This window comes from Thermobia domestica, chromosome 1 (genome assembly GCF_964235325.1).
Source record: "Thermobia domestica chromosome 1, izTheDome1.hap1.1, whole genome shotgun sequence".
NCBI classification, from domain to species: Eukaryota; Metazoa; Arthropoda; class Insecta; order Zygentoma; family Lepismatidae; genus Thermobia; species Thermobia domestica.
In genome coordinates, this window is record NC_137454.1 from 371,722,810 (window position 1) to 371,737,747 (window position 14,938).

The 14,938-nt window shown below is 34.9% G+C and overlaps 2 protein-coding genes across 2 annotated transcripts in view; both read left to right on the forward strand.

Moving 5' to 3' along the window:
* LOC145664327 (prostaglandin E2 receptor EP4 subtype) overlaps nucleotides 1-5,281 on the forward strand; it is a 219,749-nt gene extending 214,468 nt beyond the window's left edge. The window contains exon 5 of the mRNA XM_081730949.1: nucleotides 483-5,281. Coding sequence (XP_081587075.1) covers nucleotides 483-490 — 8 coding nt within the window. The 3' untranslated portion in view covers nucleotides 491-5,281. The remainder of the gene's footprint in view (nucleotides 1-482) is intronic.
* Nucleotides 5,282-11,941: 6,660 nt separating this feature from the next.
* Nucleotides 11,942-14,938, forward strand: part of RpL13A (ribosomal protein L13A) — a 55,837-nt gene continuing 52,840 nt past the window's right edge. The window contains exon 1 of the mRNA XM_081730950.1: nucleotides 11,942-12,090. Within this exon, the coding sequence (XP_081587076.1) occupies nucleotides 12,070-12,090 (21 nt within the window). The 5' untranslated portion in view covers nucleotides 11,942-12,069. The remainder of the gene's footprint in view (nucleotides 12,091-14,938) is intronic.

A 14,938-nucleotide genomic window follows, 5' to 3' on the forward strand; every position in this document is an offset into this window, starting at 1 on the left:
TATTATCGTGTTCGTGACATCATTAAAACTGAGTCGACGACACCTATATAGTGTGAGTTTCGTCTTCGTTGACAATATTCAACAATGTTGGAAAAGACGAAATACATGATTTACAGCAGTCGCAAACTTTAATGAAGTGATGAGTGAAAAATACTTGTGCTATACAATAGTCATTTTGATCTCAACTGACATTGCTATATGCCTTGCATTAGGAGAGAGCTCTAGCAGTGGTATTTGAAAATATATGACTTCTTTCAAAAGTTAGTACATAATTTTACATACGATCTATCGTTAATCCAGATCTGCAAAATTGAATATATCTTTTTAATCGTACTGCATATCAGCACGATCGGTGTAATATAATTATAATAACTTCTTGTGTAATTGTTTGCAAATCTAATTTGTGCAATCTTTAATTCTAACAAATTAAAAATTTAACAACCCCCAATACGATTTTAACGTAATCTATTTTTGTTTTTCAGCTGTGTAATGGTGAAGGTGCACCTTCCAAAATTCCACCACTTCTCACCCTCACCATGTTTATATCATCAAGATCTCCGACCTGAATTGATGAACCAAAGATAAAATCCCACAGAATTCTGGAGAAGTCTTGTATAAACCAAATAAATCTCTCTACTGTGACATTTTGCATTTAAAATACCAACGAGTACATGCAGTATATTTTAATAGTACCAATGAAAATTTTATAAACATTGTATAAATGCAATCATATTTTTGTATTGTTGCTAAATCTAATTTTGTAAATACAAATATGTAAATATGAAAGTTAAAACTTCATTTGCATTTATTTTTGCTAATCTAAATAATTCTTAATTACAAATTTGAACATTACATAAATATTTTTTAAAAAAAAACTACCTCAAACATAGTGGCAAATTTACTTAACTTCAACTTCTGAATCAGGTCTAAATTCCTAAATGGTAAATTATTTCAACTAAAAAACTCTCATTTTCCATTACGGGATATAAAATATTTTTTCTGTACAGATTCCACATTTTTAGATTGTGAGTGCACGTAGTAACCAGAGAAAGAGAGAGAGAGAGAGTGCAAACGAAGGAGAGATGATTTAAAACAAATATTACCAATGTCTGTAATGATATTCCTAAATAATATTCTATTAGAACTTATTTCGATTTAAATTAGGACATATCTGACGAGATTCAAAATAAAATATTTGTTTTAAAAATATATCAAAGTACTTACTAGTAAAATTCCTGGTATATGCTGTATAATTTATTTGTTTAAACTTGTCAGTAATATGCATTCCATTGTCAATTATGCAGGAAATAACTCTTCGCAATAGCTAAATAAATTTAACCCTTTATTGGGCAGTGTTGCGCATTCTATTGCGTCATACGCACGAATTATAACTTCAGTGATAATTTAATTGGCATTATTGCTTTCATACAATATTCATATACATGATTTGCGGGTCGCTTGTTTAGATACTTCTGATCTTCGTTAACAGGGGACAGTCAAATTTCGTATTATAGAAGCTTTATCTCCTACGTTCCACGAAAGTTCTTTTCTTATTTTTCTATTTGTGGTTTCTGGCTCTGTAGGAAAATATTTCAACGAAACTGTTGGTAATTATTGAGAGTATTCTTATGATATTTTACCATAATAGGACACTGCTCCTCAGTAGCTACACATAAGACTTATTTTATGGCAATGTTGCTTTGAAATAAAAACTGTATTTTGTAACCAAAGTACAAAAGTACTTTAAAAATTACGAAATTATGATCAGGAAGACATGGTTCAACCATAAAAGCAAACTAAATATTTTAATGGTAATGCTATCAATGCTTGCCAATTAAAGGGTTAAATTTATCACAACTATCGTAGAAATTAAACCTAGTTCTTGATAATGCAGTTTCTGGATAATAGGAACTATTGAATAATCACCTTGTAAAATATTTAAAAGAAATTAAACTACTAACCATGCTATAGTAATTGATGAAAGGGAATGTAGTCTGCACTGTACAGTATAAGAGTATGTAATCTTGTCAGTAGCATTTCGCATGGGTAATTATTAGGTAGCTTTCTTACTAATAAATTACTCTGGTTTTACTAATTTTAATAAGGAAAACTTGGATAATTCTTTTCCTGTCTACACGATTTGATCTTTCGAAAACTTGTAATCCAAACTCACAATAACCCGATGTAAATAATTTGTACACGATAATTTACCATACATGAAATTGCATCGGCTAAAGAATTTCTTATTTCCTAGTACTGGACATGAAAGAAGTTTTCCATTTTGTAAAATACCTATTTCAGTGTTTTGAGCCACGCTGAGTAACCATGATAAATTAAGAAGTTATTTCAAGTTGTAGGTGGTTTTGGAAATAATATACAACTTAAGTGTTCAATATATGTACATTTGAAATGTGTACATGAAAACTGTAATAAACATATCAGGTAAATTTGATATGTTTATATTATGATTTTAGAAATGAAGAAAATGTACGTAATTAAAACAACAAACAACTGTTAACAGTACCCTATGACAGATCAAAGAGGTATTTTATTGTATACTATATAGGAGGTTACCACCTGACCGACTTACAACCAATCAGTCGTAACAGAAAACGATCTTAAGTCGATGGCTAACCGTGTCGTGAATAACGCTTATCCTGGGCTACCCCTACAGCACTGCCCACGAGCTCCTGTAGCCTTTCCGTTAATCAATTGTAACCACAGTTTCATATCAACTTTGAAAATGCAGGGAATAAAGTTTAAAAAAAGACAGACCAAAAGTCAAAAAGGGGCTCATCAAGTATGAATACCACTCATTCTAGTTTTGGAACTTCTTGTATAAAGCAGAAAACAGATGTTCTGATGAAGGCAAAGATACTTTTCGAAACTGTCACGATATTATTCATTAAATATTATATGATTTGGTCAGAATACGTTTTTTACTTCACAAGTGTATATTGTATTTGTAATTCAAGTAACAAAATGTTTTGATTGCCATAATAAACTTGGTTTTGTACGTATTACATAAAATAATCAATCAAATATTCAATCAATCAAAAATACATAAATGGTAGAAAATTCTATCATTTTATTATATTATGCTGGTTCAAACTTAATATAACTCTTCAAATATAAATTAATGAGAAATTTCGAAAATAGTGTCCCTGATAACATTTTTCAGGAAAATTAATTCCGTCCATAATATCAACAACAAGAAAATTAAACTGTTCAGGATATTTTGGACCTATATATAAATGTTTAGATCATTACTCAAGATTATATGTGATGGGATTTAAATTACATTTATGCAAGAAAGTTATATTGTCCTAAATAAAAAATGTGTACTTTTGGAAATCTTCGATTCAATTGTAACATCATCAACGATTTTGATATAGTATGGAAAGGGTATATTCCGAAGTACACTCATGTCCAAAATTATTGTCGCATGTCTATAAAAATGTTGTAGGAATATAATTTGATAACGAATTCGCCCGGTATTTTTTATAATGTTAGTATGTATGTGGCAAAGATATGTATGTGGCAAATTTCATGTCAAAAGAACATTAAATAAGAACAATAAAACGAAAATAAAACTTTTTCGTTCATTTAGTTACATTTTGTTTTATTCTAATTTTTGTATTTATAATTCTTTCCCTATGAAATTTACCACAAATATACCTTTACCGATTATACACACAGTATCAGTTATAATGGCACTCAGCAAAATCATTATCAAATTATATTCTTACAAGAAGACAGTTATAGATATGAGACAATCATTTTGGACATGAGTGTACATTTTCATCCATGGTTTCTGTAAAACTGCAACACGACCTTCGGAATATTAATGATAAAATCTGTTTTAAAGAAATAATTTAAAAAGTATAATTATTTCGATTTGTTTTAATGATTGGAGCTTAACATCCTTTTCGAACACTGAAATTACGAGAAGTAAATCTATAATGGTAAATAGACACCCGAATTGCATGAATTTCTATAAGAATTGAATCCAGATCTGCACATAGATGATTATTAAGTTACTCTTTTAAGTTTTGTCATTCTTAATATTTAATCTGGGCATATTTGTTGTGTATATATTGAATTATTGAAGCACGTTGATGTTTACGTATATTATACTAACAACCAATTGCAAGTTGTTTATATATATATATATATATATATATATATATATATATATATATATATATAAGAGTAAATTATTCATTTCATACTAGAAGTTGTCAATATCAACTTTTATAAAAAGTGTATACTATATTGCATTATGGACTGGAAAGTAATGGTAGAAAATTCATTAATTCATTTTTTAATAATTTATTCATGATCAAAACAGGAGTGAAAAAATTGTGATAATTAATTGTGCTAATTAAAACTTTATATTCCTACCTCAACTCCTAAAGCTGGATCACTGTTTGTCTTCACTCATGCCCATAAAATAAAATGTACAGTATTAGATCATGAAGTAATTTAATATGATTATCAAACTACTTAGATGAATATAACAAAACATTGATTTGCTACGTATTCTTTTAAGAAGGAGTTATATTCCGAACACGAACACCTAAAAGCACATGATAAGTATCAAACTAATGGACGAATACTAAACTATGCCCAATCTTACTTGATTTTCATGAGTATAAGGGCACAACCTCTTATTTGGGAAGCAAAACATTATATACACAAATGGTAAAATAGGTTATTACTTACAGGTTGAAGAGGTCTTTGAGCTAAGTACAGAATTATGTGTAAATGACAGTCTTCAGAACTTACCATTTACTTTAGACTCAAAGAAAGATTTTTGGCTGGATTTCAGATTAAGTTTATACTATAAATACCAAATTATTCCGTAGTGTAAATATAGTAATATTTAGAAAATGAGCACATTAGCATAACATCTGGATCCCAAAAATATGCATATAGTACTCTCCCTATATAGTAATTCAGTTGATAGAAATTTTTTTTTTTTTTTTTTGTATTTGATTCTGCACTGTCAAATCAAATACATGTATATTATGCATAAATTATATATTTGTGTTTATACATTTCATAATAACTAAGATACTGAATGTTTATCATATTTTGGTTCTGAGTTATGTAATGAAAAATTACAGAATATTGAGTGAGTTTAAGTATATTAAAAATGATGTGTTTTGTCAAAGTTAAAACAAAACAATAATGCATTACATCTATTGTATCATGTTGTATTGATGTACCTGAGATATTTTAATGTAAATAAAGTAATTAATGTAGTTATGTATTTTGTTATTTTACCTGAAAAGTCTCTAATTTATACTAACGAAATAGAAAAATAACGTATTCTTGGCCCAGGGGCGTCATTTCAGACTTTGTTTGGGGGGCAAGAGCACCATTGACAAGACTTTCAAACTTTGTATTAGTATATTAGTAGACAATCGACTAAAGTATATGTATTCCTCAAACTCTTGGGGAGGGCAATTGCCCCCTTCTGTCCCCTAAATGACGCTCCTGCGTTGACCGTCAATGACTAAAAATATACTGAACCAGTTTCCGTTAAGCATGTTTTATTTACTTACTTCTTAATTTGAAAGTATGTAAGTATGAAACCATAACACATCTTCTTAACTTATCTAATTAATGAGAGCCCCCTCTTGGCTAAGCGGCTACCGTACGCGTCTTTAGCATCGGACACCTAGGTTTGATTCCCAGAGGAGCTCATGTGGTTCAGATCCCAAGGTCAGCTGTAGGTTCAGGTCTCATATAGCCTTGCTACTGAAAGGGACTGTAAATTCACGGTCAAAATCAACGTAATTATGATAGCATGAACGGAATCGTATAGCAAGTCAGACGTCAAAATTTTTCGTCGTCTAAAAAGGTGAATTAAGTGGAAAGTGTAAAAGTCATTTTGGTATAATAGTAAAAATTGGACTTTATCGGCATCAGAACCCCCCCCCCCCCCAAAAAAAAACAATGGATTGCATCGAAATGCCCAAAGGACAGTGGTGCTAAAGATTCAAGCATTGGCTGACGTCGATAACAATGTGAAGGAACCGCCATGTTGTGTAAAGCGATGGCCATGAAATTGGTACGTTAATTTTTGGGACCACCGAGCAAAACCTTAATGTTCTCGGGATTTGGCGAAAGAATAATTAAAACCCGGATCAGCCCAATGTGACATATATGTAACGCAAGAAACAGAAGCAGATTTGAGTCATCTACTATCTCCTTCGCTGGATGAAAACGAAAATTACTTCAAATTTCACGTGAGAGGTCTGTCATGCACCTAAGGAACAAATATTACACCATTTCATTATCAGCAGGAACAGAAGAAGATCGTCATAATTATGTACAACTTGTCGATGTGAGTGCTGAGCACATGCGTCTTATTCTTTATTTCTTGGATGACTATCATAATAAATATCTATGTTCCATTTCGCAGAAGGGTCTACAGAGTAGTCTATTTTATCAGATCGCTTTTTTTTTATTTGCTTGTTTTGATTTTGTGTCCTTGTAAATTATGTTGTTACATATATGTTACATTGGGCGCTTATGTTGTCATTTCAGTTTTATGGCGCTTAGCCAACTATTGTCCTGCCTTTGTTTACGGTCTTGATTTTACAAACAAATATACTGTATTACTTTTAGTGTTATTACATTAAGTACGTACAACCATTGTCCAAAAATAATAACTGTTCTATCCATAAACGTATACAGAGGGCTTAGGGGAGCAGAACTCCCAAAATCTCAAGTTTATGCAATATAATTTTTTTCCTTATTTTAGACTTCCTTGTCATTATATTTCTTAGTTGCAAACCTTATTAAAAAGTCATGAATTGAAACGTACTTCTCGCTAACATTGGCGTAACTAGGGTATTTTGCTGGGTGCATGGTGCCGTACTTCTGAAAATTGCAATGGATATGCGTGAACTGAGATAAACTTATCACGTTGTTTTCGTCAAGTGAAAAAAAAAATACGGAGGCAGCGTTGATTCTGGGAATGGCCTGACCCCCTGCCCCCATTTAGTTCGCCTATGCTAACTATAGACTAAACTTGCTTTCTTATAAAGATAATGAGGTAGCCATGGACATAGCAGGTATACTTTCGGATTTGGAATTTTGAAACAAAGACATGTTTTTCGTATACATCGCTTCCATGTAGGATCGGCTCCAGGACCGTGGCCAAGAAGAACTAATAGAGCAGTGTTTTTGCGGCTTTTAAATGTGGTAATATGATTGGGCCAGTTCTAAATTTTTCTGGCATCCTAAACTACGACCTTGACCGGTTCGAGTATGACATGTACTGTATATTGAGTGTACAGCGTATTTTTAAAATTTACATGTAAGAGAGATATAAATAAATCATTAATTATGCAAAACAAGCAAGTTACCACGTTTGCGAATTGGCAGGACAACCGCCCAATGTAACGTATATGTATGTCACACTCCTCACCGTACATTGAAAACCAATCTTCATAAAAGTTTCAAAATTTGTCATAAATCTCTAGTAAGAAGGAATACTATAAGCGTCATAATCATATTACATGAAAAAAATGGGCGGATCCAGGCTTGATCCAAAATTCATGCCGTGGGTGAAGTCTGAAGGATTTAGCAAGTAAGTGATGTAGTGTCAACACTACTAAAAAAAAAGTTTTGAAGCTAAAATTCAAAATTGTAGTTGGTAACTGCAGTGGATATTTTGTGTTTTCTAACACATTTTGACGTATGATTTGGTATACAGTTCCAGGTTGAAGGCAAAGAATATCAAGGAAAAGAGTACTAATTGGTTCCTATCATGAAGTAACAAAAGGGTGTACATTTAAATCTCCACAGATCAAAGAGACAGCACCAATGATAAGATTCTAGGTGAATTTCCACCTCAACTGAGATTTTTATGCTCCAATGAAAAATAATTTCTACATAAACAAAGCGATGTGCTAAGAAGACATTATAGCTGAATTTCTAAACTAAAAATTTTCGAACAAATTATGAAATTAAGTTTTGAAGTTTCTTTATGAAGGTTCCCAACATCAAAATTCCCTTGAAAACAGCCGAACATCATCGGAAACTACATTAAATAATAGAAATTCTAAAATAATATTACCACATCCATTATGGAATTCCTTCTTAAATATTTTTTGACGAAGTATAACAATAAATGTATACATGTTTTCTCAATTTTCTACTAATCCCAACAACATATATATCAGGTGATTCCGTTAGTCCGTACCAGGCCTTTAAATCGAAAACGGTTCGAGATATGTACAAATTGAAAAACACGTACCCCATTAGTTGCAAAGGACAACAGAGCGAAGTAAAAAGTTTCGTCCCAGGTCCCTCGCAGGGTCCCAGACGGGGTCCAACTCAAAATTGTCAAATGGAAAGAGGGGTCAAGTGGTATATCGCTTGAAAGCTCTTGTAAAAAGAAAGAAGCTACAACAAGTCACGATTCTCTACGATCACCCTATTCAACATGGCGGCGGGTAAAATGTCATCAAAAGTTACATTGAAAACAATATGGCCACCCCTATAAATCTGAAACGGGCAGCCAGACGTAAAAACTGAAAAACAAGTGTCTCATTATTTCAAAAGTACATCATATCACGGTAACCAGTTCGAGACATCCAGGCAGGGTCCACCTCCAAATTAGCAGTTGTTTGATTGTGCTGGAGGGAAGACCCTGAACATTTTGAACAGCTATATTTCCTTGGTAACATACGTTTTCCAGGTACAATACTACAGTGACTGTTCAGTCCTCTTTCGTGACACTACTGAAAAGTGTGTCTTGTCTCGTCTTGTAGTGAACACTGGTAACATACACAGTATGGAAATGGAAGCGTTATGGTGGATAGGTAAGCACATTATATTGAAACGTCTAACGTTGTTAAGAATTAATTTACCATCGCATAACGTACAAAGGATTTACCTTGAAGACGGCTGCTCTCCGTTATGTAACAGATGTGCACTTCACACAGCACGTTTTACATCACATTTTACCGAAATTGTCGTTCATGTCCAGCAAAACAACGGTCCAGACGGCGATAATAATTATAGCCCACAGCTTCAAGCTCTGCCTCTCCTATGCTTCGAAATGCGGTCATTATATGTTGCCCCATATCTTCTGGTGTAGTTGGTCTATTCGTGTAAACAAACTCCTTGAGTCGACCCCAGAAATAATAGTCCATGCACGTAAGGTCTGGAGAGCGAAAGGAGTATTGGACCCTCTTCCTATAAAATACACAGGTGCGGAAATAAAGTATTTAATGCACCTCTGCATATACGAGCATCATGTGCTGGACAATCTTCCAATTGCATCCACATATTACGCCGCACATGAAGTGGGATGTTTTCCAGCAGTTGCGGTAGATGTTCTGTTAAGAATTGATGGAACAAAGCCGACGTTAAATTTCCATCAATAAACCAGGGACCAATTACATGTGTTCCAATGATACCACCCCACACATTGATGCTCCAACGTCTTTGTCAGTCGATCTGTAGTGTCCAGTGCGGGTTCTCTGCAGTCCAATAATGCGCATTGTGTAGGTTGACATGACCATCGCTTGTAAATATTGCTTCGTCTGTCCACAGCACGTACATACTGAAAAACGTTGGGTTGACGGGCCAAATTACAGAACTGGAGGCGCTTATTACGGTCAGCGTCTGTTAGCACCTGGCACAAGCACCTAGCACACGGCATCTAGCACCTGGTATATATGATACGGGTGGCGTTTATGCTTCCACAGTGTACGCAGTACACTTGTTTGACTCATTCTGTGATCCCGGGCAATATCTCTTGAGGATGCATTAGGACGTACTTCGACAGCAGCCAAAACATCAATAACAACATCGTTGTCATCTACAATTGGAGCATGTTTGTGACCCCCATATTGAGGAGGTATGCGCCCTGTTTGTTTCAGACGATTTGCTAACCGTCGAAGTACATTATGGGAAATTGATTGTCGCTGTGGGAACCTTGCGTTATAAATTCAAGCTGCAGATCTATAGTTTTGCCTACATTCCCCTAACACCATTAACATGTCAAATGCCTTCCCGTTCGTATATGGCATTGTTCCAATACAATGCTATCTTTAGCCGACACTGCACTAACACACGATATTAGGGTAGTACGTGCCACCTTCTACAATGAAATGGAAGCCTTCTGACACACACACACACACACACACACACACCTCAATTCGTAGCGTGTATTACTTTTGCACAGCACAAATACTTCACTACAATTCGTACTAACGACCCATCAGCAAAGCCTGCTCAACTTACTGTGGAACAAACTGTGTTCCAGCGTACCTCACGTTCGTGCCTTTCAATTCAATGTTGTCTGCGACTGTTTCTCTCGAAAGGCGTATTTTTTATACAACAAACATAAACCAGCAAACAGCACAATCCAGTTGCAGTAATCGTTATCAAAGATATGTATGTTTATTCATTTCGGTATTTCATTTGAAGTTATACGTTTCACGACATCAATGTCTCATGAATTTCACTTTTACACGACGCTGCAGTGACAAGCGCCGATCGGCGTCCTGCACATATGCCAAATTCAGTACTGGACGCCGATGGGCGTCCTCAGCAGTGAACGTGTTAACACAATTTTGTTAAAAGAAAAGGGAAGGCAGATGCGCAAACACATATAAAAAAACGTAAAATAATATAAAGTGTGTAATAAACTAAATGGTATCTAGAAATAAAGTTGCTTACGAAATTAAAATTGAAATAATTAAAGAGCACAACGCTACATTGTTTTATAAACACGTCATCTTACCTCCCCCCTCTAATTTCCTACATACCACAAGTGCCCATACTCTCATTTTCTTCGATTATTCAAATTTTCGATCGATTCATCAAATTTTCTTCTTCTTCTTACTCCTCGCTCTCCTTCCATATTTCTCTTAATGGTGATATGAAGAAAAGTTTTTCGCAAGGTGTATCCAATCCAACTACGGACACTAGATAAAAGCGTCCTCTTTTCTCCTACTCCTTCTAAAAACATCTTTGTTACTCTCACTGTAGATTTTAAGAATAAAATATATCGATGCTAGTTGCATCGCATATTGTATTTAGCGTCATTTGTCACAAAAATATTGTGTTGCGATCACTCAAGTCAATACTTAATGAGGCCTTTGACCTCTTTTGGGGCGTTTACACTTGGTCGATTTAGTCGCACGGCTAAATCGACTCGTTATATTTGCGACTAAATCGAAGCAACTAGGCCGAATCAGATCGATGGATGTGTTCAATTGTTTCAACCGAAATTGAATGCTGCTTGTCGACTCGCTTTCCTCTGGTCGATTCGAAATCGACTGGCAATTTTAAAGATGTCCAAGCAAGCAGTAATTGGTACAATTTGCGGTGTTATAGCAGAAGAAAATAGAACGTCTTTCAATTCAGTTGCCAGTCGATTAGTCGCCTTCGATCAACAAGCCATTAAATTGAAGTCCCGTTTACACGGTCGATTAAGTTGAAAGTGACGTCAATTCAATTGAATCGAACGCAAATCGACTAAGTGTAAACGCCCCATTTGGTGTAGTAAGCAACTCTTATCAAAATACTTCCCATATATTTGAAGTGAGCGATTTCTTCAAGCTCTCTTTGTTCTTTTACATGTATTCCTTTTCACTTTTAAATTTTCAAGTTTACCCACACGTCGTAAAGTTTGTACGTTCCAGTTTCCTATATTAATGCTACTCCATTGATTATTGATTTTTGTACATTTTGCGTTGCGTTACGCACTACATTTTTGCGAAAGCTGGTACGCAATAACGCCCTACATCTGCAGAAAAATTTTCAGCAAGATTCATCTATGGATACGGACCTTAGATACTTTCATTTACTATCATATTTATATTTTTCTTTTAATTCATTATTTGAAACGCAACGTGTTGCAAATAATCTAAATTATACTCATGAAGCATTGTAAATTAACCTGCTTTAGTCTCTCTGGTTAGAAAGAGTATCTATGCTCACTTGATTATTAGATCTGCCAACACTGATGCCTATAATCCTTTTAAGGTTCCTTCATCTTGGTTATGGAAACCCCGAGTTGGTGAATTAGGAACGATGGTGGGATATAATAACAAGGTTAGTAGGTATTTTTGTGTAAACCTTTTTTTAAACATGTGTTTTAATTAATCAAGTTCAATATGCACATTATGGAGATATATAAATATAAAACGTGAATGTGGTGTGCAGCTTTCTTTGTAAATAATATGTGTGGAACTAGCTACCATAGAATCGTGACAGACACGTGGATACGGTGAATATCAGTATAGCATTTTTCGTTGCTTACTTCAGTTATTAATGCACGTAATATTGCACTTTAATTAACCAACTTTTGCAGTTAAACTGTACGAAACCGCTAGTATGGTCGGATAGAGCAGACCACGCTATTACACATCATGAAGCTTATGCGAAGATGTCGAAATGAAGTTATGAACTTGTCTGGTTTGTGAACTTCTTTTAAAGGAAGTTATGTGAATAATTTGCTTTTGTTAATAAAGGAAAATCCATGCTCCGTACTGGTTTGCTTTTGGCGCAGCACTAGAAAAAAAGTTGAAAACTTAATTTCCCTGAATTCCTTCTGGTAATAGTATACATGAGAACCCCCTGATCTGCGTTTCTTCTGTGTTCTATTACCGCTTCCGCATGAAATACCATAAATTTTCTACGTTGTCCCCTAAAAGGTTTTCGCAGAGCGTTATGAAAATCTCACTCGGCATAGATAAAATTCAGCGTGGCCGCCGGAAGTAATTGTTCAAAAGATCCTGGTTTAATTTTGGCGCACCACATTTTGGAAGATTTACAGGTAAAATTCAATGCTTTGCATGAGAATGCGTAATTATAAAGAAAGATTATCTGCAAGCGATAGAATTAAATACAAATTCAAACATCTGTATTTTGTTTACAAGTGTAGGGTTACTAGGGTAAAATCATTACAAGTGATTGACAGCAGATAAATGAGTGCATATGAAAGATGACTGTGTTGGAACTAGTTTCCAGCTGCGGTTAATTTCCTTATAGTGGGCAGAAGCTGTAATTAATTTTGCAAGCGGAGCGCTACTAGTATGAAACCATGACCAGTGCTATTAAAACTATTTCCAAAATCCACTCGTTTATGCGTTTACCCGCCTTCGATAACGCGCCTCCTCTCTTCGGACGCATCCCCATGCAAACGCTCAACCCCTAAGCTTCGCCTTGCAGTGACTCGGTTAGATACCAGTTGTTTTTTTAGTGGTCATCTAGCACAGATTGTTTTGTGCTTTTTGCAATGTAGATTTTGTGCATGCATCCAGACGCCGTATTTGTGTGCAAATCTTAACGGGATTGTAATTTTTCAAGATCCCTTGAAGTTAAGTATTTCAGGTAATAGTATACATGAGAACCCCCTGATCTGCGTTTCTTCTGTGTTCTATTACCACTTCTACATGAAATACCATAAATTTTCTACGTAGTGCAATAGTAAGAAGTATCCATGTGCACAAGACATGCGATATGCGTTAAATCCCCCCCACACACAGTCATAGATAAAGTACAAGGGCACTACACATGAAGATATAAAGTACAAGTACGTTCTTTTTTATTTTCGTATCCGTCGATAAGTAAATAAAAGTCGCTTTGTTACCCCCTTTGTAAGTTCGTACATACTCAATGAATAATCTGTAAAAGTATGAGTGTCCTGCTCCTTCGGGAACTGATGCAGATTCATGTATACTATATCCCTATTGGGTATTTCATATGAGGTATTTTCATGTTGCCCAGCGAAAATCATTTAGGAAATAAAAAAGGAATCGAAACAATTCTGATTTTTCAACAATTATTTCGAGTGGTGCGCCAGAAGTAAACCTGCATTGTTGAAAATTAATTGTTTCACGATTTGCATATAAATTCGGCTTGCTAATGTATGGTATAAAAGCTAATATGCAAGAACCACTAACCAAGCTGCTAGGTCATCACCAAAAAACACGAATACGAGTCAGTGTAGGGTGAAGCTGGAGGTTGGAGTAGGCAAATCACTGATTGTGGGTATGTGGGCATTACTGCTACATCGCCGCACATACGTAAATGCGGAGAAAAATGGAATATTAGTTTTTCCACCGAAGTACAGTGTGAACGTATGCATAAAAACTAGTGCATAAAGCACGAACCAACTTGTGCTAGGTGGTCATTTTAAAAGCTCGATTGCTATCTAACCAATATGTATGGCTTATGTGTTGACGGCTTTGGCGGAGATACTGAATGCTATTGCAAAATGTACGAACAATGTTGAGCAGAAAGGGTTCATCTATTTTTTCTAAAGAATGTTCAGTTTCGGTGGTTTTTGTTCACAAATATTAGGTTAGGTCTAAGCACTTGCATCTTCCATTTCTTCCGTAAATTTTGGCAAGGTTCTAGAACACATGTCCCCCTTCTCATTTAATTGTAATAATGCCAGAAAATAACGTGCCCTGCAGGGCTCTAACCCGCCTTCACTCGCTTGCGCTCGCTCGCTCGGCAATACTATGTGAATTAAATGTTAAACTTAGGTACAGAAAGGAACCAACATAACTACTAACCTATGTGGCGGGACCTGTGTTCAAGGACCTTCCCCTAACTTTTTCTTCACTTATTTCTCTCACCTGACTTTCACTCTCTCTGACTTGATCCATCGTAAAGCACGTATAATTTTACACTTGTAAACCTAAAATACAGCTGTACTTGCCTACTTTATATTTAATTCTATCGTCTGCAGAAATATGTTCCTTATAAACATGTCTTTTCATACGAATTATTGAATTTTGCCTGTATATCTTCCAAATTGTAGTACGCGGAAAACACCCATTGCGCAAATTCTGAATCTGGAACCATGTATAAATTCATGATATGCATAAGATTGAGTACTAAGGCATTAGAATGTTTGACCGAATTTGATAGGACCGTTGGTTCATCGGTT